This window comes from Somniosus microcephalus, chromosome 5, assembly GCF_052327205.1.
Source record: "Somniosus microcephalus isolate GS21.2 chromosome 5, FLI_Smic_1.0, whole genome shotgun sequence".
Lineage (NCBI taxonomy): Eukaryota > Metazoa > Chordata > Chondrichthyes > Squaliformes > Somniosidae > Somniosus > Somniosus microcephalus.
This window is the reverse complement of record NC_140991.1, coordinates 273,032,737-273,059,139: the sequence shown is the minus strand read 5'-3', so window position 1 is coordinate 273,059,139 and position 26,403 is coordinate 273,032,737. Positions and strand designations below refer to the sequence as shown.

The window sequence follows — 26,403 nt, the reverse complement described above, 5'->3', positions numbered from 1 at the left end:
ATCTATGGAAGATTGGAATATTATGGCCAGTACCTCCACGATTTCCACCCTCAATTCCCTCAGCATCCTTGGATGCATCCCATCCGCTCCTGGTGATTTATCTACTTTAAGTACAGCCAGGCTTTCTAATACCTCTATCAATTTTTATCCTATCAAGCGTCTCCACTACCTCCTCCTTCACTATGTCTATGACAGCATCCTCTTCCTTGGTGAAGACAGATGCAAAGTACTTGTTTAGTACCTCAGCCATACCCTCTGCCTCCATGCATAGGCCTCCTTTTTGGTCGCTAATCTGCCCCACCCCTCCTCTTACTACCCTTTTATTATTTATATGCCTATAGAAGAATTTTGGATTACCTTTTTGTTGGCTGCCATTCTATTCTCATACCTTCTCTTTGCCCCTCTTATTTTCTTTTTCACTTCTCCTCTCACCTTACTATATATAGCCTGATTCTCAGATGTATTTGCAACCTGACATTTGTCATACGCGCTTTTTTCCTGCGTCATCATATTCTCTAGGTTTTGTCATCATGGGAGCCTGACTTTAGTTGCCCTGCCTTTCCCCCTAGTGGGAATGTACCTCAACTGTACCGGAGCTATTTCCTCTTTAAAAAGGCAGCTCATTATTCCATTACAGTTTTGCCTGTCAATCTTTGATTCCAGTTTATCCGGGCCAGATCCGTTCTCATCCCATTGAAATTGGCCTTTCCCCAGTTCAACATTTTTACTCTAGATTGCTCCCTGTCCTTTTCCATAGCTAATCTAAACCTTATGATACTATGATCACTGTTCCCTAAATGTTCACCTCCTGACACTTGCTCCACTTGACCTACCTCATTCCCCAGAACCAGATCCAGCAATGCCTCCTCCCTTGTTGGGCCGGAAACATAAATCAAGAAAGTTCTCCTGAGTACACTTCAGAAATTCTTGCCCTTCTCTGCCCTTTATACTATTACGATCCCAGTCTATATTAGGATAGTTGAAGTCCCCCATTATTAAAACTCTATAGTTCTCACACCTCTCTGTAATTTCTCTGCAAATTTGCTCCTCCATATCTTTCCCACTGTTTGGTGGTCTATAGAATACACCTAGTAGTGTAATGCCACCTCTATTATTTCTTAACTCTAGCCACATAGATTCTGTCCTTGACCCCCCAGGACATCCTCCCTCTCCAGCACTGTAACATCCTCTTTAACCAATACTGCCACACCACCTCCTATCTTTCCTGAACCTTATAACCAGGAATATTTAATACCCAATCCTGACCTTTTTTTGAGCCAGGTCTGTTATTGCCACAAAATCATATTCCCATGTGGCTATTTGTGCCTGCAGCTCACTTACCTTGTTTACTACACTTCATGCATTCACATACATATACACTGTAAACCCATCTTAGAACATCCTGTATTCTTAGTATGGAAAGTGTCTCAACCTGGGCTTTTGGGGGGTGACCTATAACACCAAACTACAAAGAGCTGAAACCCAATGTTCTGAACTTGGGCAACTTGCACCAACATGGGGTGCTGAGGACACGTGATTTATATTGGCAGGGAAAAACACATCAGCAACGCTTTGTTTTTATATGGGCACAAAAGCATCAGGGGACTGATGTCCAAAAGATCTTAAAAGGGCATGGCTTCTGCAATTCTTACATTGGTCAGATGAGTAGATGGAGGACATAAAAGAATGTGACTGCTGCGTTCAAAGGGTTAAGTTTGTTTGAAACCCTTTTTCAAAAGAAACTGAATTTAATACAAGTTTAATCAATCCAGGAGCATATCATCTTTGAGGTGGTTATGTATTTTGAAGTAGTTTATTTTTAAACAATGTGCATAAGACGGTCTTGTAATAATACAATAAAACATTTTAAGAAATGAAGCTAGATAAAATGGCAAGATTGAAGGCAGACAGGACAAAGATGGAGGAGAAAAGGAGAATGTAAACTTACTGGAAATAGAAACGGTACAATAATTTTGCATTTAATACAAGTTTGTTAGTGTCAACACAGTACTTATTTGGCACATACATTTAATAGCTGTAAAAACTACAGCTGGGGCAATAACTATGATGTGAACCCTTTTCAATACATTCTATGATGGCATCATGAACTTGGGATCAAAATCATTGTATGCCCATCATCAGCATAATCAAAAATTATCCATCCTAAAATTCTTACAAGTGGAGTTCACAAATTATTGTAGTACAAAGTAGCTTAAAGCATGGAGGGGAAAAATCAGGCCTGAACATATTTTAAGTAGGATTAGATTAAATAACTCACAATGATGTTCACAAAAAACAATTGGTGGTGTTTAATAAATCTCTCCCAAAAAAAGGGTCTGTGTACATTCTTTAACAGTGTAGAATCTTATTAAAATGCTGTTTGCTAAAGTTAAATGTCACAGCCTGCAAGCATCAAGCAGGTAATATATAGCAGCATAATTAAAAATAAGTTTGAAATTATTGCATAGTGTATTCTGGTACCTCAAAAGCTCCAGTGCTTCAAACTGCGGTTTGTAGAAACAAGTGTTCACATATTTCAACTTGATATTTTCTAGAATCAGTCCATGAGCCAGGCCAACAATCTTAGGATTCTTGATGTGACAACCCAATAGACTGGGTAGTGTGCAGCACTCTCATTGAGGGTTCAGTACACAATCTCACTCATTTGTAAGTCACTTGCCCTTGTGTGCAAACTTTGCTGGTTCTTGGTTGGACTACTAAATGGGAGTTGCACCCTATGGAGGGGATGGATTGAGACCCATCCCACCCTTAAAAACACGTGTTGGCTGATGTGCACCAACATAATTGGTGGCTATGTTGCCATTCTGGACCCAGTTGGCTCTTCGTCATGGCTGAAGGACAATAGCACAATTAACAATATATTTTAAAGATATGGTTTATAAATTCAGCTCCTCTTATCCGCAAGTAGTTGATATCCACAGTTCATTAAAATGACCTCAAAGCTACAAATATTATTTTACGAATAAAATCCGACCCATGAAAGTTACAGCTGATCGGGTCTTTAGAGTACTTAGATCTGTGGCATCTTTTCAATTGTGAAAGAACAGCTGTAATTCGAAGCTCAAGGCAAAGCCGTTTTCTATAAAACATTATATAATATAATCAAGGTCATCCAAAATGATCTATCATCTTCCCTCTTTCACCTAATAATGTTACTGTCGATCAATCTATACATCTTTTCTGCTATAAACACATTTTCTTCAGCCACTGCAGTGTACTGGTTTTTGCCAGTGTACTGACTGTTCAGTAACATTTAATGTACAAAATGCCATAAGTATTTGCACTTGTTCAACACTCATAATGTTTCAGTTCCACTTAAGGGTGTGATCCTAAAATGGTAAATAAACCTGGTTAATAATGGTGTTCAATCTCCTTCAACAGGACATGAGGCCTGTAGCAGGCATCTGGTTGCCAGGTCCGCAGATCAACTAGGACCCGATTCAGCTTCTGCATCCAGAGGTTGCGTTCATCCTTGGTGTCAGCAGACAGCCAGTTCCTGGAGTTGGGGGAAAAATTAAGATTGTGTTAAGAGTCAGAATAAAATATTTAAATTGCACATCATTATTCAATTCTTACATTGTAATTCAAACAAGCTTACATCCAATCACTTTTAGCTTTGTCTTTGTTTCTCTCCCTCAGCAGATCTAGTCAATTTTCCCTTACCCTATCCACTTGGTGGTTTACCCACCTCCAGCTACGAAGAATCATCACTCCAATTTCTGACACAGGGAAAATGCTTATCCAACAAGTCATAGTAAATTGATTATGGAAAATATGCTTAATTGTCTCACCAATATAAATATAAGCAGAACTACAATGGAGTACAAATACATTATGCAAGTAAAGCATATAGCACAATGTTGTTAGCATGATACCTGGAAGTTAACAATTGCAACAACCTAGAAGAACATAAGAATTAGCAGCAGGAGTAGGCCACATGGCCCCTTGAGCCTGCTCCGCCATTCAATAAGATCATGGCTGATCTTCAACCTCAACTCCACTTTCCTGCCCTATCACCATATCCCTCGATTACCCTAGAGTCCAAAAATCTATCAATCTCAGCCTTGAATACACTCAACAACTCAGCCATTTGGGGCAGAGAATTCCAAAGATTCACAACCCCCAGTGAAAAAATTCCTCCTCATCTCAGTCTTAAAAGGCTGGCCCCTTATCCTGAGATTATGCCCCCTAGTTCTAGACTCTCCAGCCAGGGGAAACAATCTCTCAGCATTTATCTTGTCAATTGCCATTGAATTTTATATATTTCAATGAGATCACCTCTCATTCTTCTAAACTCCAGAGAGGATAGGCCCAATCTTTTCAATCTCTCCTCATAGGACAACCCTCTCATCCCAGAACTGATCCAGTGAACCTTCATTGCACCTCTAAGGCAAGTATATCCTTCCTTAGATAAGGAGACCAAAACTGTGCACAGTACTCCAGGTGTGGTCTCACCAAAGCCCTGTACAATTGTAGCACTCCAACCCTCTAGCAATAAAGGCCAACATGACATTTGCCTTCCTAATTGCTTGCTATACCTGCATGCTAACTCTGTTTCTTGTACTAGGACACCTAAATCTCTCAGAACACCAACATTTATTAGTTTCTCACCATTTAAAAAATATTGTTTTTCTATTCTTCCTACCAAAGTGAATAACCTCACATTTCCCCAAATTATACTCCATCTGCCACCTTATTGCCCACTCATTTAACCTGCCTATATCTCTTTGCAGGCTCTTTGCATCCTCCTCACAGTTTATGGGCTATATAATGTTACACAAAACAATCTGTTCTGCAAAACTCAATTTTTTGCAAATTTTGTGGTAAGGAATGAATCTAATTTGAAACCACACAGCAGTGATACTCATTTGCACCACATCTCTTCGACTACGGCTCTCAGCAGACTTGCTGCGTCATGTGCACCCGGTTTCCCATCATATACACATATCTCGGATATGGAATACTGGCTGGGATTTAGTGATGTTCCCTCTCATTCTCTTGATCGCCAATAAAAGGAAGGAAGGGAATAGTATTAAAAGACAGGGTTATCCCAGCTTCCATACAGCAAGTGAAAGGGTTCTATTAAAATATAAGTATTTAGTAGAACAATTAGTCCTAATTTTTGTTTGCTCATCCATGGCCCACAGCAGCATGGTTGGACTCAGAAGCTCACTGTTCAAGAACTTACAAGTGCAGACCAATGTCCCATCACTCCATGGTACGGCATTCCTGATAGAAGCCCTGAAGACAGACAGGTTAGATCGTGACCTGAACAAAGGTTAGTAATAGGAACAGGAGTAGGCCATTCAGCACCTCTAGCCTGCTCCGCCATTCAATACGATCATGGCTGATCTATGCCTCAACTCCATTTACCCGCCTTAGCTCCAGATCACTTGATACGCTTACCTAGCAAAAATCTATCAATCGCAGTCTTGAAAGCTCCAACTGTCCCACTATCCACAGCCTTTTGGGGAAAGAGAATTCCAGATTTCTACTACTTAGTGTGAAAAAGTGCTTCCTGATTTCCCTCCAAAATGGCCTAGCTGTAATTTTAAAGATCATGTCTCCTTGTTCTGCATTCTTCCACCAGAGAAAATAGCTTTTCTATACCTTCCCGATCAAATCCCTTCATCATTTTAAACTTGATTAGATCACCACTCAACTTTCTAAACTCAAGGGAATGCAAACCAGGTTTATGCAACCTGTCCTCATAATTTAACCTTTTAAGCCCAGGTATCATTCTGACAAAGCAATATACAGAGATTGGCAGTACTTTACCAAGGCACAGAAATTTCATACAGAACTCTGTCCATCAAAGTGATTGACTCCGTTGCTTACTTGGTGACACAGAGTGTGTTCTTGCACTGACTGACGAGAGTCTCTCGGTCATCTTCTCGCTGAGGTCTTACAGTGATGAGTTCCAAAGTGTGGGGTCGAGCACAGAACTCACGATTAGCTGGCTCTATTTTTCTGCTCGTACAATTAGCCAGGTTTACACGGCCAAGTGGGTTCTGCAAGTAAATAAAGAGTTGTTTAATCACATCTACATATAGGCACATTAGTGCTCAATAAATCTCAAAACCAAATCTACAAGCAGGATCAGTAAAAATCTAGACAGAGCATAAAATTTAAGACATGCTTCTGCACTCTCTCAATACCAGATCTGATCAATAATTGAAAAGATGTGTTGTAATCTTAAATTACATAAGCAACTTCACTTTTCTAATACATTTCCACACCAAAAATGTAATCATATCTTCAAAATGGACCTGAAGTTAATTTTGGAAATACTCAGCAGGTCAGGCAGTATCTGTGGAGAGAGAAAGAGAGTTAACGTTTCAGGTTGACAACCTTTCCTCAGTTCTGACAAAAGATCATCGACCTGAAACGTTAACTCGGTTTCTCTCTACATAGATACTGCCTGACCTGCTGAGTACTTCCAGCATTTTCAGTTTTTATTTCAGATTTCCAGCATCCACAGTGTTTCATTGGACCAGACACTTAAAACTGCATTTTTATGCAATGCACTAATCTGGGTGTTAGCTAATCCAAACAATTGTGGCAATTTCTGGTGCTTTCAGTTATTATTTACCAGAATATTTAAATTCAATCTAAAATCTACTAAACATGGAATCAGAGAACTCCAAATTAATCAATTTTTCTTTTTAAAAGTGAAAGCTTGGAACATGTAGTATTAAAGCAGAACTTAAGGGACATGGAACAATCAACGGTGAAGATACTCAACTGGAAGAGGGCTAATTTCAGTGAGTTGAAAAGGGATCTGGCCAGGTAGATTGGAATCAAAGATTGGCAGATAAAACACTAAATGAGCAATGGGAGGCCTTCAAGGGGGGGGGGGGGGGGGGGGGGGGGAAGATATTTTGCGTAAAGACTAAACACATTCCTATCAGGGGGAAAGAAAGTGCATCAAAAGCTAGAGTTCCATGGATCACTAAAGATACTGAGATCAAAATGAAACAGAATAAGGAGGCTCATGATAAATGTCAGGTTCATAATACAGTAATGAATCAAGAAGAATACAGAAAGTGCAGAGGAGAATTGATAAAGGAAAGAGAGGCAAAGAAAGTGTATGAGTAAAGATTATCGGGTAACATAAAAGGGATCACTAAAAAGTCTTTTATAAAGAGTAAAAGGAAGGGTGGGATCGATTAGGAACCAAAAAGAAAATCTTTTGAGAGAGGCAGGGCATGGCTGAAGTACTAAATGAGTACTTTGCATCTGTTTTCACAAGAGGATGCTGCCAATGTCACAGTAAAAGGAGGAGAGAACTTGGATAGGATAAAAATAAAGAGGAGATACTTAAAAGGTTGGCAGTGCTCAAAGTAGAAACGTCACCTAGTCCAGATGGGATGCATTCTAGCTTGCTGAGGGAAGGAAGTAAGGGTGGAAATAATAGAGGCTCTGGCCACAATCTTTCAATCCTCCTTGAATATGGGAATAGTGCCAGAGGACTGGAGATTTGCAAATGTTGCACCAGTGTTCAAAAAACAGGAAGAGGGATAAACCCGGTAACTACAGGCCCATCAGCCTAATGTCAATGGTGGGCAAATTTTGAGACACAATAATCTGGGACAAAACTAATTGCCACTTGGAAAAACATGGGTTAATAAATGACAGCCAGCATGGATTTGTTAAAGGCAAATCATGTCTGAGAAACTTGATTGAGTTCTTTGATGACATAACAGAGAGGGTTGAGGAGGGTAAAGTGGTTGCTTTGTGTATATGGACTTTCAAAAGGCATTTGATAAAGTGCCACATAATAGACTATTAACAAAATTGAAGCGTGAAGCCCATGGGATTAAAGAGGCAGTGGCAGCATGGAAACAAAATTGGCCAAGGGACAGAAAGCAGAGGTGAATGACTGTATACTTCCCTGCAGTCTGAAAAACAATGGTGATGGGGTTGGTATTAGGACCACTGCTCTTTTTGATATATATTCATGACGTGGACTTGAGTATACAGGGCATCATTCCAAAGTTTGCAGATGACACAAAACTCGGAAATATAGTCAACAGTGTCAAAGATAATAAGAGACTTCAGGAGGACGTAGACTGGCGAAATGGAGAGACACATGGCAGATGCAATTTAATGCAGAGAAGTGTGAAGTGATGCATTTTGGCAGAAAGAATAAGCAGAGGCAATATAAACTAAATGGTACAATTTTAAAAAGGGGTGCAGAGACATCTGGGGGGTGTGGTAAACCACTGTTATAGTTATCACTGTATATTGTTCTCACTGTTCTCACTGTCACATCACTACACGAGGTCGCCTCTTGTCGCACTGTTATACCTGGGCTGACCACCTCCGACTCCGCCCATTACCTGCCCAGGTATAAAGGTAGCTGACTGGCTAGTATTCCTCCCTGTTGGATCGGATCACCCACGAGGGTGGGCTCTGTTATTTAGCCAATAAAAACCTTCAGTTACGTTCTTAACTCGTCGCCTTTTATTGGACTAATTGATAGGCATATCAATTTTATTGACTAAATTTTAAAGATGTCTGATAATGAACAGCAACAGCAAGGAGCTCACCCAGCAGCACAGCAACAGCAGCCTCCAGACAACGGGCCACACCAGCCGGCTTGGCTGCAAGCCTTGAAACCACCATACCTGGATCTAAACCCACAGGCACCAAACTCAGCCAACGACTTCAAACACTGGCTGGACTGCTTCGAATCGTACCTGGAGGAAGCCGTCGTCCCTCAGAGATCCAAACTAAGAGTCCTGAAAGCCCAAGCGAGCCCGAGAGTATATACACTCATCCAGGACATGACTACGTACGACGACGCCATCAACCTACTGAAACAGCAGTACCGGAGCCCGGTAAACTACATGTACACTAGGCATCTCTTAAGATCTCGCCAGCAACAGCCAGGAGAATCGATAGCTGAATTTTCACGAGCGCTGAGACAACTCGGCAGGAACTGTGACTTTAAAGCGGTGACGGCTACTGCGAACATGGAAGACAATGTCCGCGACGCCTTGGTGAGAGGCCTACGTTCCGACTACACACGGCAAAGACTGCTTGAAGCTAAGGACATAGACCTGGACAAGGCCGAAGCCCTCGCCCTCACCCTAGAGGCCACCCAGCAAGACCAGGAAGCGTTTGCCAGGTACTATTCGCGACCCTGGGACTCGGGCCCGACCCCCACCCCACCACCCTTCACAGCGCTGCCCCCGGGACCTACCTCAGCGTCTGCATCACGGATCCGACCGGGCCCGCTAGCCCCGGTACCGGCCCCGACATCAGGCAACCCCGATCGGGCCGCTGGCTGCTTCTTTTGCGGCCAGGAGAAGCATCCGAGGTCGCGCTGCCCAGCCAAAAACTCGACCTGCAAAACCTGCCTCAAGAAAGGCCACTTCTCCAAGGCCTGCAGAAGCAAATCCTCAGAAGCCAGCAGTGCCTCATGCGAACCCTGGGGGCGGCCATCTTTGTGCGGGGCAGCCGAAGCCTGCAGAGCCTCATGGGAAAACCAGGGGCGGCCATCTTTGTGCGGGGCAGCCGAAGCCTGCAGAGCCTCATGGGAACAGCAGGGGCGGCCATCTTTGTGCGGGGCAAACGATTTAAACAGAGCCTCATGTAAACTACGGGGGCCGCCATCTTCGCCGCCATCTTGTCATGACAACGACGCGCTCATCTACACCCTAGCTTCCGTGACCCTGGATCAAGCCCGCCCGCACCACCTGGCCAGCTCAATGATGGACATCAAAGTCAACGGCCACGCCACGACCTGCCTGTTCGACAGCGGAAGCACGGAGAGCTTCATCCACCCAGACACGGTGAGCCACTACTCCCTCCCCGTCCTGCCAACGCGCAGCCGCATCTCGATGGCATCGAGGTCGCACGCCACAGACATCAGCGGCTACTGTGTCGTGACATTGTCGGTTAAAGGGACAGAGTATAAAAATTTTAAACTCCTCGTACTCCCCCAGCTGTGCGCTGCCGTCATACTAGGGCTGGACTTCCAATCCCACCTCCAAAGTGTAACCCTAGCATACGGTGGACCCCTCCCCCCACTCACAGTCGACAACCAGCGAAAGTTAAACCGCCCACCGCGTAACACCTGCAGCCTATCCACCCTCAAGGTACCGCCACCTTCCCTGTTCGCTAACCTCACCCCCGACTGCAAACCTGTCGCTACTAAGAGCAGGCGGTACAGCGCTGGGGACAGAGCCTTCATTAGCTCTGAGGTGCAGCGACTCCTGAAAGAGGGCATTATTGAGGGGAGCAGCAGCCCCTGGCGTGCCCAGGTGGTGGTAGTCAAGACCGGCGACAAAAATCGCCTGGTTATCGACTACAGCCAGACCATAAACAGATACACCCAGCTGGACGCATACCCCCTCCCCCGCATATCGGACATGGTCAATGAGATTGCACAATACCGCGTATTCTCGACCATCGACCTCAAGTCGGCCTACCACCAACTCCCCATCAGCCCGGAGGACAGCCAGTACACTGCCTTCGAGGCGAATGGCCGCCTCTACCAATTCCTTAGGGTCCCCTTTGGTGTCACCAACGGGGTCTCGGTTTTCCAACGGGAGATGGACCGGATGGTTGACCAGAACGGACTACAGGCCACTTTCCCCTATCTCGATAACGTCACCATCTGCGGCCGCAACCGGCAGGACCATGACGTGAATCTGGAGAAATTCCTCCGTACGGCCCAACGGCTGAACCTCACCTACAATAAGGAGAAATGCGTGTTTAACACAGCGCGCCTTGCCATCCTTGGCTGTGTAGTAGAGAACGGAGTCATCGGCCCCGACCCCGAAAGAATGCGCCCCCTCATGGAGCTACCCCTCCCCCACTGTCCAAAAGCACTTAGGAGAACCCTGGGGCTTTTCGCCTACTATGCCCAATGGGTACCCAATTATGCGGACAAAGCCAGACCCCTCCTGAAAACCACATCCTTCCCCCTCACGGAAGAGGCGTGCGCGGCCTTCTCCCTCATTAAGGGAGACATAGCCAAGGCCACAATGCACGCAGTGGATGAGTCAATCCCCTTCCAAGTGGAGAGCGATGCATCCGACTTCGCCCTAGCCGCTACCCTTAACCAGGAGGGTAGGCCGGTAGCCTTCTTCTCAAGGACCCTACAGGGCCCCGAGACCCGACACTCGTCGGTCGAGAAGGAAGCCCAGGCAATTGTGGAGGCAGTACGGCGCTGGAGGCACTACTTGGCAGGCAAACGATTTACCCTCCTCACCGACCAACGCTCGGTTGCCTTCATGTTTAATAACAAGCTGAGGGGCAAGATCAAGAACAACAAAATCTTGAGGTGGAGAATCGAGCTTTCCACCTATGATTATGAGATCTTGTACCGGCCCGGTAAACTGAACGACCCCCCTGATGCTCTTTCACGCATTACATGCGCCAGCGCGCAAAGTGATAGACTTCAGACCCTCCACAATGACCTCTGCCACCCCGGAGTCACCAGACTCTACCATTTCATTAAGGCCCGCAACCTGCCATACTCCATCGAGGAGGTCAGGACCATGACCAGGAACTGCCAGATCTGTGCTGAGTGCAAACCGCACTTCTATAAGCCGGACAGAGCAAGCCTGATCAAGGCCACCCGCCCCTTCGAGCGTCTGAACATCGACTTCAAGGGGCCCCTACCGTCATCCGACCGTAATGTGTACTTCCTCAACATCGTTGATGAGTACTCCCGTTTCCCCTTTGCCTTCCCCTGCCCAGACATGACCAGTAACACGGTCATTAAATGCCTGAACAAACTCTTCGCCTTGTTCGGGTTCCCGAACTATATACATAGTGACCGGGGCGCCTCCTTCATGAGCGAGGAACTCCGTCAGTTCCTATTGGAGAGGGGTATTGCAGCAAGCAGGACCACCAGCTACAACCCCCAAGGGAACGGCCAGGTGGAAAGAGAGAACGCGACGGTATGGAAGGCCACCCTCTTAGCCTTAAAGTCTAAGGGCCTCCCAACCTCCCGCTGGCAAGAGGTCCTCCCGATTGCGCTGCACTCCATCCGGTCACTACTTTGCACTGCCATTAACACCACCCCCCATGCCCGAATGTTTGTCTTCCCCAGGAAGTCGACTACGGGAACCACCCTACCAACCTGGCTGACCTCTCCGGGACCCGTCTTGCTGCGAAAGCACGTGAGGGCCCATAAAACGGACCCCCTGGTCGAGAAGGTGAACCTCCTGCACGCCAACCCCCAGTACGCCTATGTGGCTTACCCAGACGGACGGGAGGACACTGTCTCCTTACGAGACCTCGCACCCTCACCCCCCCCTCCCAACCCCCCGAGTCCAGCCGAGGTAGACGGCATGCCGGAACCCCACGAGCCTTTGCCGACTACGCAGACACCAGCTTTAACACCGGATAATGTAACACCGCCGCTGCGACGATCGGAGAGGCTAACGAAGCCTCCGGACAGACTGACATACCAGAGCTGGTAATACACTTCACCCCGCCGGACTCTAATCTAAACAAGGGGTGAATGTGGTAAACCACTGTTATAGTTATCACTGTATATTGTTCTCACTGTCACATCACTACACGAGGTCGCCTCTTGTCGCACTGTTATACCTGGGCTGACCACCTCCGACTCCGCCCATTACCTGCCCAGGTATAAAGGTAGCTGACTGGCTAGTATTCCTCCCTGTTGGATCGGATCACCCACGAGGGTGGGCTCTGTTATTTAGCCAATAAAAACCTTCAGTTACGTTCTTAACTCGTCGCCTTTTATTGGACTCATTGATAGGCATATCAATTTTATTGACTAAATTTTAAAGATGTCTGATAATGAACAGCAACAGCAAGGAGCTCACCCAGCAGCACAGCAACAGCAGCCTCCAGACAACGGGCCACACCAGCCGGCTTGGCTGCAAGCCTTGAAACCACCATACCTGGATCTAAACCCACAGGCACCAAACTCAGCCAACGACTTCAAACACTGGCTGGACTGCTTCGAATCGTACCTGGAGGAAGCCGTCGTCCCTCAGAGATCCAAACTAAGAGTCCTGAAAGCCCAAGCGAGCCCGAGAGTATATACACTCATCCAGGACATGACTACGTACGACGACGCCATCAACCTACTGAAACAGCAGTACCGGAGCCCGGTAAACTACATGTACACTAGGCATCTCTTAAGATCTCGCCAGCAACAGCCAGGAGAATCGATAGCTGAATTTTCACGAGCGCTGAGACAACTCGGCAGGAACTGTGACTTTAAAGCGGTGACGGCTACTGCGAACATGGAAGACAATGTCCGCGACGCCTTGGTGAGAGGCCTACGTTCCGACTACACACGGCAAAGACTGCTTGAAGCTAAGGACATAGACCTGGACAAGGCCGAAGCCCTCGCCCTCACCCTAGAGGCCACCCAGCAAGACCAGGAAGCGTTTGCCAGGTACTATTCGCGACCCTGGGACTCGGGCCCGACCCCCACCCCACCACCCTTCACAGCGCTGCCCCCGGGACCTACCTCAGCGTCTGCAGCACGGATCCGACCGGGCCCGCTAGCCCCGGTACCGGCCCCGACATCAGGCAACCCCGATCGGGCCGCTGGCTGCTTCTTTTGCGGCCAGGAGAAGCATCCGAGGTCGCGCTGCCCAGCCAAAAACTCGACCTGCAAAACCTGCCTCAAGAAAGGCCACTTCTCCAAGGCCTGCAGAAGCAAATCCTCAGAAGCCAGCAGTGCCTCATGCGAACCCTGGGGGCGGCCATCTTTGTGCGGGGCAGCCGAAGCCTGCAGAGCCTCATGGGAAAACCAGGGGCGGCCATCTTTGTGCGGGGCAGCCGAAGCCTGCAGAGCCTCATGGGAAAACCAGGGGCGGCCATCTTTGTGCGGGGCAGCCGAAGCCTGCAGAGCCTCATGGGAACAGCAGGGGCGGCCATCTTTGTGCGGGGCAAACGATTTAAACAGAGCCTCATGTGAACTACGGGGGCCGCCATCTTCGCCGCCATCTTGTCATGACAACGACGCGCTCATCTACACCCTAGCTTCCGTGACCCTGGATCAAGCCCGCCCGCACCACCTGGCCAGCTCAATGATGGACATCAAAGTCAACGGCCACGCCACGACCTGCCTGTTCGACAGCGGAAGCACGGAGAGCTTCATCCACCCAGACACGGTGAGCCACTACTCCCTCCCCGTCCTGCCAACGCGCAGCCGCATCTCGATGGCATCGAGGTCGCACGCCACAGACATCAGCGGCTACTGTGTCGTGACATTGTCGGTTAAAGGGACAGAGTATAAAAATTTTAAACTCCTCGTACTCCCCCAGCTGTGCGCTGCCGTCATACTAGGGCTGGACTTCCAATCCCACCTCCAAAGTGTAACCCTAGCATACGGTGGACCCCTCCCCCCACTCACAGTCGACAACCAGCGAAAGTTAAACCGCCCACCGCGTAACACCTGCAGCCTATCCACCCTCAAGGTACCGCCACCTTCCCTGTTCGCTAACCTCACCCCCGACTGCAAACCTGTCGCTACTAAGAGCAGGCGGTACAGCGCTGGGGACAGAGCCTTCATTAGCTCTGAGGTGCAGCGACTCCTGAAAGAGGGCATTATTGAGGGGAGCAGCAGCCCCTGGCGTGCCCAGGTGGTGGTAGTCAAGACCGGCGACAAAAATCGCCTGGTTATCGACTACAGCCAGACCATAAACAGATACACCCAGCTGGACGCATACCCCCTCCCCCGCATATCGGACATGGTCAATGAGATTGCACAATACCGCGTATTCTCGACCATCGACCTCAAGTCGGCCTACCACCAACTCCCCATCAGCCCGGAGGACAGCCAGTACACTGCCTTCGAGGCGAATGGCCGCCTCTACCAATTCCTTAGGGTCCCCTTTGGTGTCACCAACGGGGTCTCGGTTTTCCAACGGGAGATGGACCGGATGGTTGACCAGAACGGACTACAGGCCACTTTCCCCTATCTCGATAACGTCACCATCTGCGGCCGCAACCGGCAGGACCATGACGTGAATCTGGAGAAATTCCTCCGTACGGCCCAACGGCTGAACCTCACCTACAATAAGGAGAAATGCGTGTTTAACACAGCGCGCCTTGCCATCCTTGGCTGTGTAGTAGAGAACGGAGTCATCGGCCCCGACCCCGAAAGAATGCGCCCCCTCATGGAGCTACCCCTCCCCCACTGTCCAAAAGCACTTAGGAGAACCCTGGGGCTTTTCGCCTACTATGCCCAATGGGTACCCAATTATGCGGACAAAGCCAGACCCCTCCTGAAAACCACATCCTTCCCCCTCACGGAAGAGGCGTGCGCGGCCTTCTCCCTCATTAAGGGAGACATAGCCAAGGCCACAATGCACGCAGTGGATGAGTCAATCCCCTTCCAAGTGGAGAGCGATGCATCCGACTTCGCCCTAGCCGCTACCCTTAACCAGGAGGGTAGGCCGGTAGCCTTCTTCTCAAGGACCCTACAGGGCCCCGAGACCCGACACTCGTCGGTCGAGAAGGAAGCCCAGGCAATTGTGGAGGCAGTACGGCGCTGGAGGCACTACTTGGCAGGCAAACGATTTACCCTCCTCACCGACCAACGCTCGGTTGCCTTCATGTTTAATAACAAGCTGAGGGGCAAGATCAAGAACAACAAAATCTTGAGGTGGAGAATCGAGCTTTCCACCTATGATTATGAGATCTTGTACCGGCCCGGTAAACTGAACGACCCCCCTGATGCTCTTTCACGCATTACATGCGCCAGCGCGCAAAGTGATAGACTTCAGACCCTCCACAATGACCTCTGCCACCCCGGAGTCACCAGACTCTACCATTTCATTAAGGCCCGCAACCTGCCATACTCCATCGAGGAGGTCAGGACCATGACCAGGAACTGCCAGATCTGTGCTGAGTGCAAACCGCACTTCTATAAGCCGGACAGAGCAAGCCTGATCAAGGCCACCCGCCCCTTCGAGCGTCTGAGCATCGACTTCAAGGGGCCCCTACCGTCATCCGACCGTAATGTGTACTTCCTCAACATCGTTGATGAGTACTCCCGTTTCCCCTTTGCCTTCCCCTGCCCAGACATGACCAGTAACACGGTCATTAAATGCCTGAACAAACTCTTCGCCTTGTTCGGGTTCCCGAACTATATACATAGTGACCGGGGCGCCTCCTTCATGAGCGAGGAACTCCGTCAGTTCCTATTGGAGAGGGGTATTGCAGCAAGCAGGACCACCAGCTACAACCCCCAAGGGAACGGCCAGGTGGAAAGAGAGAACGCGACGGTATGGAAGGCCACCCTCTTAGCCTTAAAGTCTAAGGGCCTCCCAACCTCCCGCTGGCAAGAGGTCCTCCCGATTGCGCTGCACTCCATCCGGTCACTACTTTGCACTGCCATTAACACCACCCCCCATGCCCGAATGTTTGTCTTCCCCAGGAAGTCGACTACGGGAACCACCCTACCAACCTGGCTGACCTCTCCGGGACCCGTCTTGCTGCGAAAGCACGTGAGGGCCCATAAAACGGACCCCCTGGTCGAGAAGGTGAACCTCCTGCACGCCAACCCCCAGTACGCCTATGTGGCTTACCCAGACGGACGGGAGGACACTGTCTCCTTACGAGACCTCGCACCCTCACCCCCCCCTCCCAACCCCCCGAGTCCAGCCGAGGTAGACGGCATGCCGGAACCCCACGAGCCTTTGCCGACTACGCAGACACCAGCTTTAACACCGGATAATGTAACACCGCCGCTGCGACGATCGGAGAGGCTAACGAAGCCTCCGGACAGACTGACATACCAGAGCTGGTAATACACTTCACCCCGCCGGACTCTAATCTAAACAAGGGGTGAATGTGGTAAACCACTGTTATAGTTATCACTGTATATTGTTCTCACTGTTCTCACTGTCACATCACTACACGAGGTCACCTCTTGTCGCACTGTTATACCTGGGCTGACCACCTCCGACTCCGCCCATTACCTGCCCAGGTATAAAGGTAGCTGACTGGCTAGTATTCCTCCCTGTTGGATCGGATCACCCACGAGGGTGGGCTCTGTTATTTAGCCAATAAAAACCTTCAGTTACGTTCTTAACTCGTCGCCTTTTATTGGACTAATTGATAGGCATATCAGGGGGTGTACGTACATAAATCTTTGAAGGTGGCAGGGCAAGTTGAGAAAGCAGTTAAAGTAGTATATGGGATCATGGCTTTTTAAACAGAGGCATAGAGTACAAAAGCAAGGAAGTTATGTTAAACCTTTATAAAACACTGGTTAGGCTTCAGCTGGAGTATTGTGTCCAACTCTGGGCACCACACTTAGAAGGATGTCAAGGCCTTGGAGAGGGTGGAGAGGAGATTTACCAGAATGGTATCAGGGATGTGAGACTTCAGTTATGTGGAGTGACTAGAGATTGTTCTCCTTAGAGCAGAGAAGGAGCAGGGGGGATTTAATAGAGGAGTTCAAAGTTATGAAGGGTTTTGATAGAGTAAATAAGGAGACACAGCTTCTACTGGTAGGAGGGTCAGTAACCAGAGGAGACAGATTTAAAGTCATTGGCAAAAGAACAAGAGAGATGAGGAGAATTTTTTTTTTTAAGCAGCATGTTGTTGTGATCTGTAATGCACTGCCTGAAAGGGTGGTGGAAGCAGATTCAATAGTAAATTTCAAAAGGAAATTGGATATTTACTTGAAAAGGAAAAATCTGCAGGGCCATGAGGAAAGAGCAAGGGAGTGGGACTAATTGGGGAGCTCTTTCAAGAGCCAGCACAGGCACGATGGGCCAAATAGAATTATACAGCACAGAAGGAATCTATGAATTCTCGGTGTGTAATTTAGGCCATCAGTGGAGATGACAGATGGGGGCATTCGTAGACAGTTCAGAGAGAGAAGAACAGGGCACTAATTTTGGGTGATTTTTAACTAGGTAATGTATGTGGTCAAAGTGGGGAACAGGTTTTTCAGTATGCATCCATGACTGCATCCTAGATCAACAAGAAAAGTATTGTTAAATTTAGTTTTGCAAAATGAAGTGGGGCAAATGAAAGAGTAGAACAATTGGGAAACTGTGACCACAACACAGTTAGATTCAATGTAAAGTAGAAAAGCATAATGAAGAGTCAAACATAAAGGTACTAGGCAGAGTACAATGAGATAAGAATTGTTCCACATCCTCCTCCTCTGGCACACTTCCACTATCGTTTGTAAAAACTGATGAAAAATATTTAATCTCTCTCCATACCTCCAAAACTAGATTTCAGCCCTAAGCAGTCCTACGATCTCTTTAGCTATTTTTTTGATATGCTTATAAAATTCCTTACATTTCCTTTTACATCATTCCGTTTCAATAACAACTTGCATTTACATAGTGCCTTTACCGTAGTAAAACATCCCAAGGTGCTTCACAGGAGTGTAATCAGATAAAATTTGACACCAAGCCACATAAGGAGATATTAGGACAGGTGATCAAAGAGATAGGTTTTAAGGAGCTTCTTAAAGGAGAGAGGGGTAGAGAAGTTTAGGGAGGGAATTCCAGAGCTTAGGGCCTAGACAGCTGAAGGCACAGCCGCCAATGGTGGAGCGAAAGAAATAGAGGATGTGCAAAAGACCAGAATTAGAGGAGCACAGAGATATCGGAGAGTTGTAGTGTTGGAGGAGATTTCAGAGATAGAGAGGGGCGAGGCCTTGAAGGTATTTGAAAACAAGGATGGAGAATTTTAAAAGTGAGGCATTGCTGAACCTTTCCAATCTCCTTGCTATGATTTACTTTCATATTATTAGTCCTAACTTTATCATGTGCATCCAAATTAATTGGGAAAAAAAGTTAGCAAACAGGTTAACGGATTAGCAGTGGGGAATCTTCAAATTTGAAATAGCTTAAGTATGAAAAAGGGCAGCAAAGGATAACTGCAGCGATTAAAACTAAACTGATGCCTAAAAGGGATGCATGTGAAATTTAGTTTGTTGTTGCATTAAATTACCTCAAGATTAAACTGTACTGAAACAGGGAGGTAAACAAGCAAAACTATAGTGCTTTTTAAAAATCTTTTATGCGCAGGTTTACAGTGGCTAACCACCTGTTAGATAATGTTTTTGCTGGTACTATTTCAGTCTCATGGACAGGCACCCAAGATTCAAATAATGACATCAATAGTTTCTAAATTTTGCAGGATTCGAGGAAACAGAGGGATACAAGGGAAGCTGTGGGGAAAAACTGATTTTACAAGGAAGTATGCATTGAGGGTGCTTTGGGCCAATTCTTTTTCCAAAGAAGTGTGTTCAGAAGTTCTTAAATTACACAACTTGGAAATTGAGAGAGAAAAAGTTGTCTCAACAAATCTTACAAGCAAGCAGGATATGCACTGTAGCACTATATCCAAGATAGCATCATTTATAATCTATATTAATATATAAATCTCTGAAATACTGCTATTGTACTGTACCAAGTGTCACTAGGAATAGGAAATTCAGCCCCTCAAGCCTGTTCTGCCATTCAATGAGATCATGGCTGATCTTTAAAGGACTGAATGTCAGAAATAAAGGATTCAATTCCACTGTGGAATTAGCTGAAAGAAAGTGCATTTTGTATTTGAACAAGATGGGCAATTTTTCCTCCACTAGTGTCAGTGACGTGCTGCGCTATCAAAAAGACTTCTACCTTTACTGATGAGACTCAGCACAAAAGGAATGTAAAGACTTGGAAATGCTGTGGTGCCAGGCACCCAAGCCTCCTTTGTTTAGAATGTCAAGCTATTAGCCTCCCCACTCCCATTCACCATTTAACACATGAAGTTTACCTCCTCCTGCTAACAACATCCAGCATCAGAAGCTGCCTTCGGTGTTTACGTATTCACAGGCCGGGCATTTCAAGCACAAAGGAAGATATGTAATGTATGCGTTGCAAGAAAACTTTAAACAAAATTATATTTGGAGATGAACATCAACAGCAAAAGGATATTGGAATTGCATTGCTGATAATTAACTTCAGTTGTTATTTTATAGCATTGCAGCGATAGCTCTTGTGTCACTACAAACCTTGCATTTTTCATCATCTGGATAGGTCCAGTATGAGATGCAGTTCCCTGATAAGACACACCAGCGTCGGTGCCAAGCTCCAAAACCACTGACATCATCAAACATGGTCTGCAAGGAAAAGAAACGCATTCAGTTGGTCGGAAGTAAGGAAATTCTACCACCACACATGTAACATTGGAGAAGCTGTGGAAGCACTTGTTTGTGACTTTGTCTAGATAAAGAAAAAGACAACTCTACTACTCGGATCACTTCCAAAGTCTCTGCCCTAATTCTGTTCTGTTCATTGCATACTTGCATCGCACATTTTGCTATTAATATGCTAAGCTTTATATTTCCTAGCAGTAAATTTTCATTGGCTATTTGGCTTCCCATTTGTTTTCCAAATTGCATAACAGATCTGAATCCTCCTGCAAGCTACATTTGAATGCTTCTAGTCTGCTATCTTTTAACTGATGCTTTATCCAGTCCTGTTTAAGGTGGCATTTTGATTGCCAGCTCTGCGGGCCTATCCTTGGCAGAGAGCTGGGGAAGGGGGAGCGGAAATAGAGGTTAAGCTTTTGGCTTCCTTTCTGTCTATGAAAGAAAAAAAGACAGGAACAAGACAGACATGGAGGTCTTCTTTTCCAGAGGTAGCGTCGGACAGTTCAGCGATGCCTTGTAAAGTGAGATGGACCCATTATCAAAAAGGAAAAGCTTGTGTCGTTTATTTTGATGTTACAAGAAACAGTAGGAAATAGGCAAATCTCGCTGTGAAAATTATGTTCTGTTCATTCATATGTTACATGTAAAATAAACTAGTTTGTTGGTTTATAATCAGCTTTGGTTCATTAGAGTGCTCATCAATCTACCTTCTGAAAGATTAGATAAAACCCATGGACACCTGCAAGATCACAGTATCTTGTACACACAAGGGGTCTTATAATTATGATTCCCAGGATACACTATCGATTAATTAAATATTAAACAGGAAAGGCACACCGCAAATCTTGAGACAAAGTCCACTTACGGGAATGAGCAGTGACACGGATTTTTAAAGAATATCTAGTGTAGACTCGAAATTTGAAATTGGAAGGAAAGGCACTTCCATACATCATTCACAACTCCTCTCAGGTATGCTCCAGAGACAGGAAAGGATGACAGAATGTTGTTGAATTCTTCAAGAACTAGAGCAAAAATCTCCATTCTTGGGTCAGGGGGGTCTCCAAACAACCATACCCAGGCCATCCTACAACTGAAAGGAATGAAAAGTTTGATGGAGGAATTGGGTTTACATTCAGGGCTAAAGCCAGTCATCTCCTCCTCAATCTTCCAGAATGCACTGGCTGGAGAGCCAAGTAAGCAATCTCCAAGTTCAAAAACTAGCAGTGGTGCTCAGAGGTGCAAGGCGTCCTTGGGTACCAAGTAGGGTGATCAGATATATAGTTTCAAATACATGCAACAGTGTTTAAAGCTCAAATCTGACCCTCTTGCCTCCTTCCTATAATTTTTAATTTTTTTCAATCTTATGCAAACACAAGGGAAATCCAATCTTTTCAAACGGTAAATGAATGGGGGTGGGGGGGTGGCGGAGTAGACTGTCTTCAGATCATGTTTTTATATTGAGCAGGAGAAAGATAGTCATGTAGATGATGTGATTTATATACTCAAAGAACTCCCACTCCCCAAACATCATGGACAACCAAGTCTATTCCTGTACTATGTGGAGAATAAAGAATATTTGATATTCAGCGCTGGTTGAACTAAATTGGAGTTAATATGAACACAGTTGAGAATATCAGTGGATTCGGATTGTCTCTGAAGAACTATGTGCAGCCATCAGGATAATTACCTGTATTTAATTCCAGGGTTCTCATTCATCTTTAACCAGATCATTTAATATTCCACTAGATGGTGCTATTAGATTAGTTACAGTATGAAGAATTTCTGATACAAATTTAAATACACGAGACACTTCAGTACATTACAAGATCCATGATGGGTGATAGACCAATACCAACACACAAAAAAGTTTTACTCAAATTCTATTCACTGAGCAGGACATAAACTATCCAGTCATACTATTCAATGATCATCAGGGAGCTCTCATAGCGACTTGCCCAATATTTGTCAATTTGGCTCAATGGAAACACATTTTCCTCGGAGTCAGATGGTCACAGGTTCCAGCCCCACTCCAGAGACTTGAGCGCATAATCTAGGTGCCATTTCCAGTGCACTACTGAGGGCCGGTTGCACTGTCAGAGGTGCTGTCTGCCTTCTCAGGTGGATGTAAAAGATCCCATGGCATTCTACAAAGAGCAGGCATTCACAGAATCACAGAAACCCCACAGTGCAGATAGAGGCCATTTCGGCCCATCGAGCCTGCACCGACACATATCCCACCCGATCCCTGTAACCCCTACACCAACACATATCCCACCTATCCCCGTAACCCCACGTATTTAATCCCCCTGGGCCAATATATATCCCTCAACCAATACTACCAAAACAGATTCACTGGTGGGTCATTCATCTCATTGCTGTTCGTGACTACACTTTTTAACTGGCTGTGAAACAGTTGTGATGTCCTAAGGATGTGAAAAAGTATCTAAATGCAAGCTCGTTTTTTTCTTCCTTTTCAAATGAAACATTAGTTCCTCAAAACAAAGAGCAATCAGCAGGGATTGTTTCTAATTATAACCTCTACTGTGATAATTAAAGAAAAGCTTACCAAAAATCCACGCTCCTCAACAGTGGAACCAACCTGGCACTGCAGTTTTACGTAAATGTGACCTTCAAGAGGAGACAAGAATGGAACCTGCAAAGAACCAAAAGAGCATATTACATTTGGTTAGTACTTTTAAATCAGTATTCTTACTAGATCCAGTTTATTACTGATACAAACACAACACGTCAGTCTATTATTTTATTTTCCATAATAGAATTGTGACCTTATGGCTACCAGAAGGCGATAGCGCGATCTACAAAAACAGGGTAGAAAACATTGTTGGGAGTTGTTCATAGGCCCCCCAAACAGTAGTTGTAATGTAGGGCAGAGTATAAATCAGGAAATTAGAGGTGCATGTAACAAGGGTAATCCAGTAATATTGGGGACATTAATCGACATATAGACTGGGCAAACCAAATTTGCAGTAATAGTGTGGAGGACAAATTCATGGAATGTATGCAAGATAGTTTTCTAGATCAGTATGTTGAGGAACCAACTAGGGAACAGGCTATTTTAGATCCAGTATTGTGCAATGAGAAAGGGTTAATTAATAACCTTGTAGTAAAGGGGCCTTTAGGGAAGAGTGACCATAATATGATAGAATTTTATATTGAGTTTGAAAGTGACTTAGTTAAATTCGAAACTAGGGTCTTAAATCTAAACAAAGCAAACTACGTAGGTATGAGGGCGAGTTGGCTAAGGTAGATTGGGAAACTACATTAAAAGATATGACAGTGGACGAGCAATGGCTAGCATTTAAAGAATTAAGACATAATTTCAACAAATATACATTCCTTTAAAAGGCACAAAAACCCGACAGGAAAAGTGGCCCAACTGTGGCTAACAAGAGAAGTTAAAGATAGTGTTAGATCAAAGAAAGAGGCTTATAATGCTGCCAAAAAGAGTAGTAAGCCCGAGGATTGGGAGGATTTTAGAATTCAGCAAAGGAGGACCAAGAAATTGATAAAGAAAGAGAAAATAGAAAGAGTAGACTAGCGAGAGACATAAAAACAGACTGTAAAAGCTTCTATAGGTATGCAAAAAAGGAAAAGATTAGCCAAAGTAAATGTGGGTCCCTTACAGGCTGAGACAGGAGAAATTATAATGGGGAATAAGGAAATGGCAGAGAAATTAAACAAATATGTTGTGTCTGTCTTCACAGAAGACGACGCAAAAAACTTCCTGGAAATAGTGAAGTACCAAGGGTCTAGCGAGAATGAGGAACTGAAAAAAAAAAAATTAGTAAAGAAGTAGTGCTAGAGAAATTAATGGGACTGAAAGTCGATAAATCCCCTGGACCTGATGGCCTACATCCTAAGGTTTTGAAAGAGTTGGCTATAGAGATAGTGGAGGCATTGGCTGTCATTTTCCAAAATCCCATAGATTCCAGAACGATTCCCACGGATTGAAGGTAGCAAATGTAACCCCACTATTTAAGAAAGGAGGGAAGAGAGAAAACGGGGAACTACAGACCAGTTAGCCTAACATCAGAAGTAGGGGAAATGTTAGAATCTATTATTAAGGACGTGGTAACAGTGAACTTAGAAAATAGTAATAGGATTGGGCAGAGTCAACACGGATTTATGAAAGGGAAATCGTGTTTGATAAATCTGTTAGAATTTTTTGATGTAACTAGCAGAGCAGATAAGGGGGAACCAGTGATGTGGTGTATTTGGATTTTCAGAAGGCATTCGATAAGGTGCCACACAAGAGGTTCTTAAACAAAATTAGGGCTCATGGGATTGACGGTAATATTCTAGCATGGATTGAGGATTGGCTAACGGACAGAAAACAGAGAGTAGGAATAAACATGTCATTTTCGGGTTGGCAGGTTGTAACTAGTGGGGTACCGCAAGGATCAGTGCTTGGGCCTCAGCTATTCACAATCTACATCAATGATTTGAAGGAGGGGGCCAAATGTAATATATCCAAGTTTGCTGATGATACAAAGCTGGGTGGGAATGCAAATTGTGAGGAGGATGCAAGGAGGCTTCAAGGGAATAGACAGGCTAAGTGAGTGGGCAAGAACATGGCAAATGGAATATAATGTGGAGAAATGTGAAGTTATCCACTTTGGTGGGAAAAATAGAAAAGCAGAGTATTTTTTAAATGGAGAGAGATTGGGAAATGTTGGTGTTCAGAGGGACCTGGGTGTCCTTGTACACTGAAAGTTAACATGCAGGTACAGCAAGCAATTAGGAAAGCAAATGGTATGTTGGTCTTTATTACAAGAGGATTTGAGTATAAGAGTAAAGACGTCTTACTGCAATTTTATAGGGCCCTGGTGAGACCACACCTGGAGTATTGTGTACAGTTTTGGTCTCCTTACCCAAGGAAGGATGTACTTGCCAAAGAGGGAGTGCAACGAAGATTCACCAGACTGGCTCCTGGGATGGGGGGATTGTCCTATGAGGAGAGTTTGAGTAGACTAGGCCTATATTCTCTAGAGTTTAGAAGAATGAGGGGTGATCTCATTGAAACATACAAAATTCTTACAGGGCTTGACAGGGTAGATGCAGGGAGGATGTTTCCCCTGGCTGGCGCGTCTAGAACCAGGGGTCACAGTCTCAGAATAAGGGATCGGCCATTTAGAACTGAGATGAGGAGAAATGTCTTCACTCGGAGGGTGCTGAATCTTTGTAATTCTCTACCCCAGAGGTCAGTGGCGGCTCAATCGTTGAGTATATTCAAGATAGAGATCGATAGATTTTATGAATATTAAGGGAATCAAGGGATATGGAGATAGTACAGGAAAGTGGAGATGAGGTAGATGATCAGCCATGATCTTATTGAATGGCGGAGCAGGCTCAAAGGGCCAAATGGCCTACTCCTGCCCCTATTTCTTGTTATGTGATGAAAAAGTCTTTAGCAAAACACTAAAAATTTACCATTAAGCACTGTTTGATAAATATTAACTTCCCTGAAGAGGTTAATAAGCCACTGACTGCCACTAAAATATGCACATATTCTAACACCACTAAGGGCCACGTGATATTAGACAAAGATGTCACAAACAAAAGTACAAAGGCTTTATTCATCCTATGGTTATTATGCTGCACATATTGATGTTCACAAGGCAGAACAGGGATTGAGCTGGTTACAAAAATGGAACAATTCATTTACACATCCAGCTGCATCATAGTCATACCAAACACTCCACGTCCGATCACACGAGTTAGTACAGCTGCAGTATTGTATTTACCACAAGATTTCTATTTCATGGGTTCCTAAGTTACGAACCTCCTTACATGATGCTTTACTTTGATATTTAGACAGTGCACTGCATGCCTTGTTAACCTTGTAGAGATTTCTTCTCCAGGTTCTTAAAAAAACAAATTAAAGCTACACAAAAGTGGTCAAATTTCTAATTTTCTGGCCACCGAATCATACCTGCTATTCTCACCGAGGGCCTCGATATGCAAAAATTGCAGCTTTATACAAGAGCCCAGATACGTTGTAGTTACATTTTTTCTTAAATTACTCAAGTTTAATGTCATCATACAATGTATTCCTTTTTAGAAAGTCACCTGTTCCAGACATTTTTTAAAAACGTGCTAAAACTCACTTTTATTAAATACATTATAGCAATAGCATGAAATGCAACAAGCAGTAAAAGCTGCTGTGACTTTCCCCTCTCTGACCCTGAATGATCAGTCCTCAGCAAAGGCCTGAGCTTCATCCCCTTACGCAC

General features: G+C 45.4%; 1 protein-coding gene across 2 annotated transcripts in view; it reads right to left on the bottom strand.

Annotated features, from left to right (window-relative positions):
- Positions 1-1,784: 1,784 nt before the first annotated feature.
- Positions 1,785-26,403, bottom strand: part of anln (anillin, actin binding protein) — a 97,782-nt gene continuing 73,163 nt past the window's right edge. For both annotated transcript variants that reach the window (XM_085988960.1, XM_085988961.1), the window contains 4 exons: positions 22,716-22,802; positions 20,009-20,116; positions 5,860-6,032; positions 1,785-3,517 (listed from right to left, as the gene is read on the bottom strand). In XM_085988960.1, coding sequence (XP_085845086.1) covers positions 3,373-3,517; positions 5,860-6,032; positions 20,009-20,116; positions 22,716-22,802 — 513 coding nt within the window. In that variant the 3' untranslated portion in view covers positions 1,785-3,372. The remainder of the gene's footprint in view (positions 3,518-5,859; positions 6,033-20,008; positions 20,117-22,715; positions 22,803-26,403) is intronic.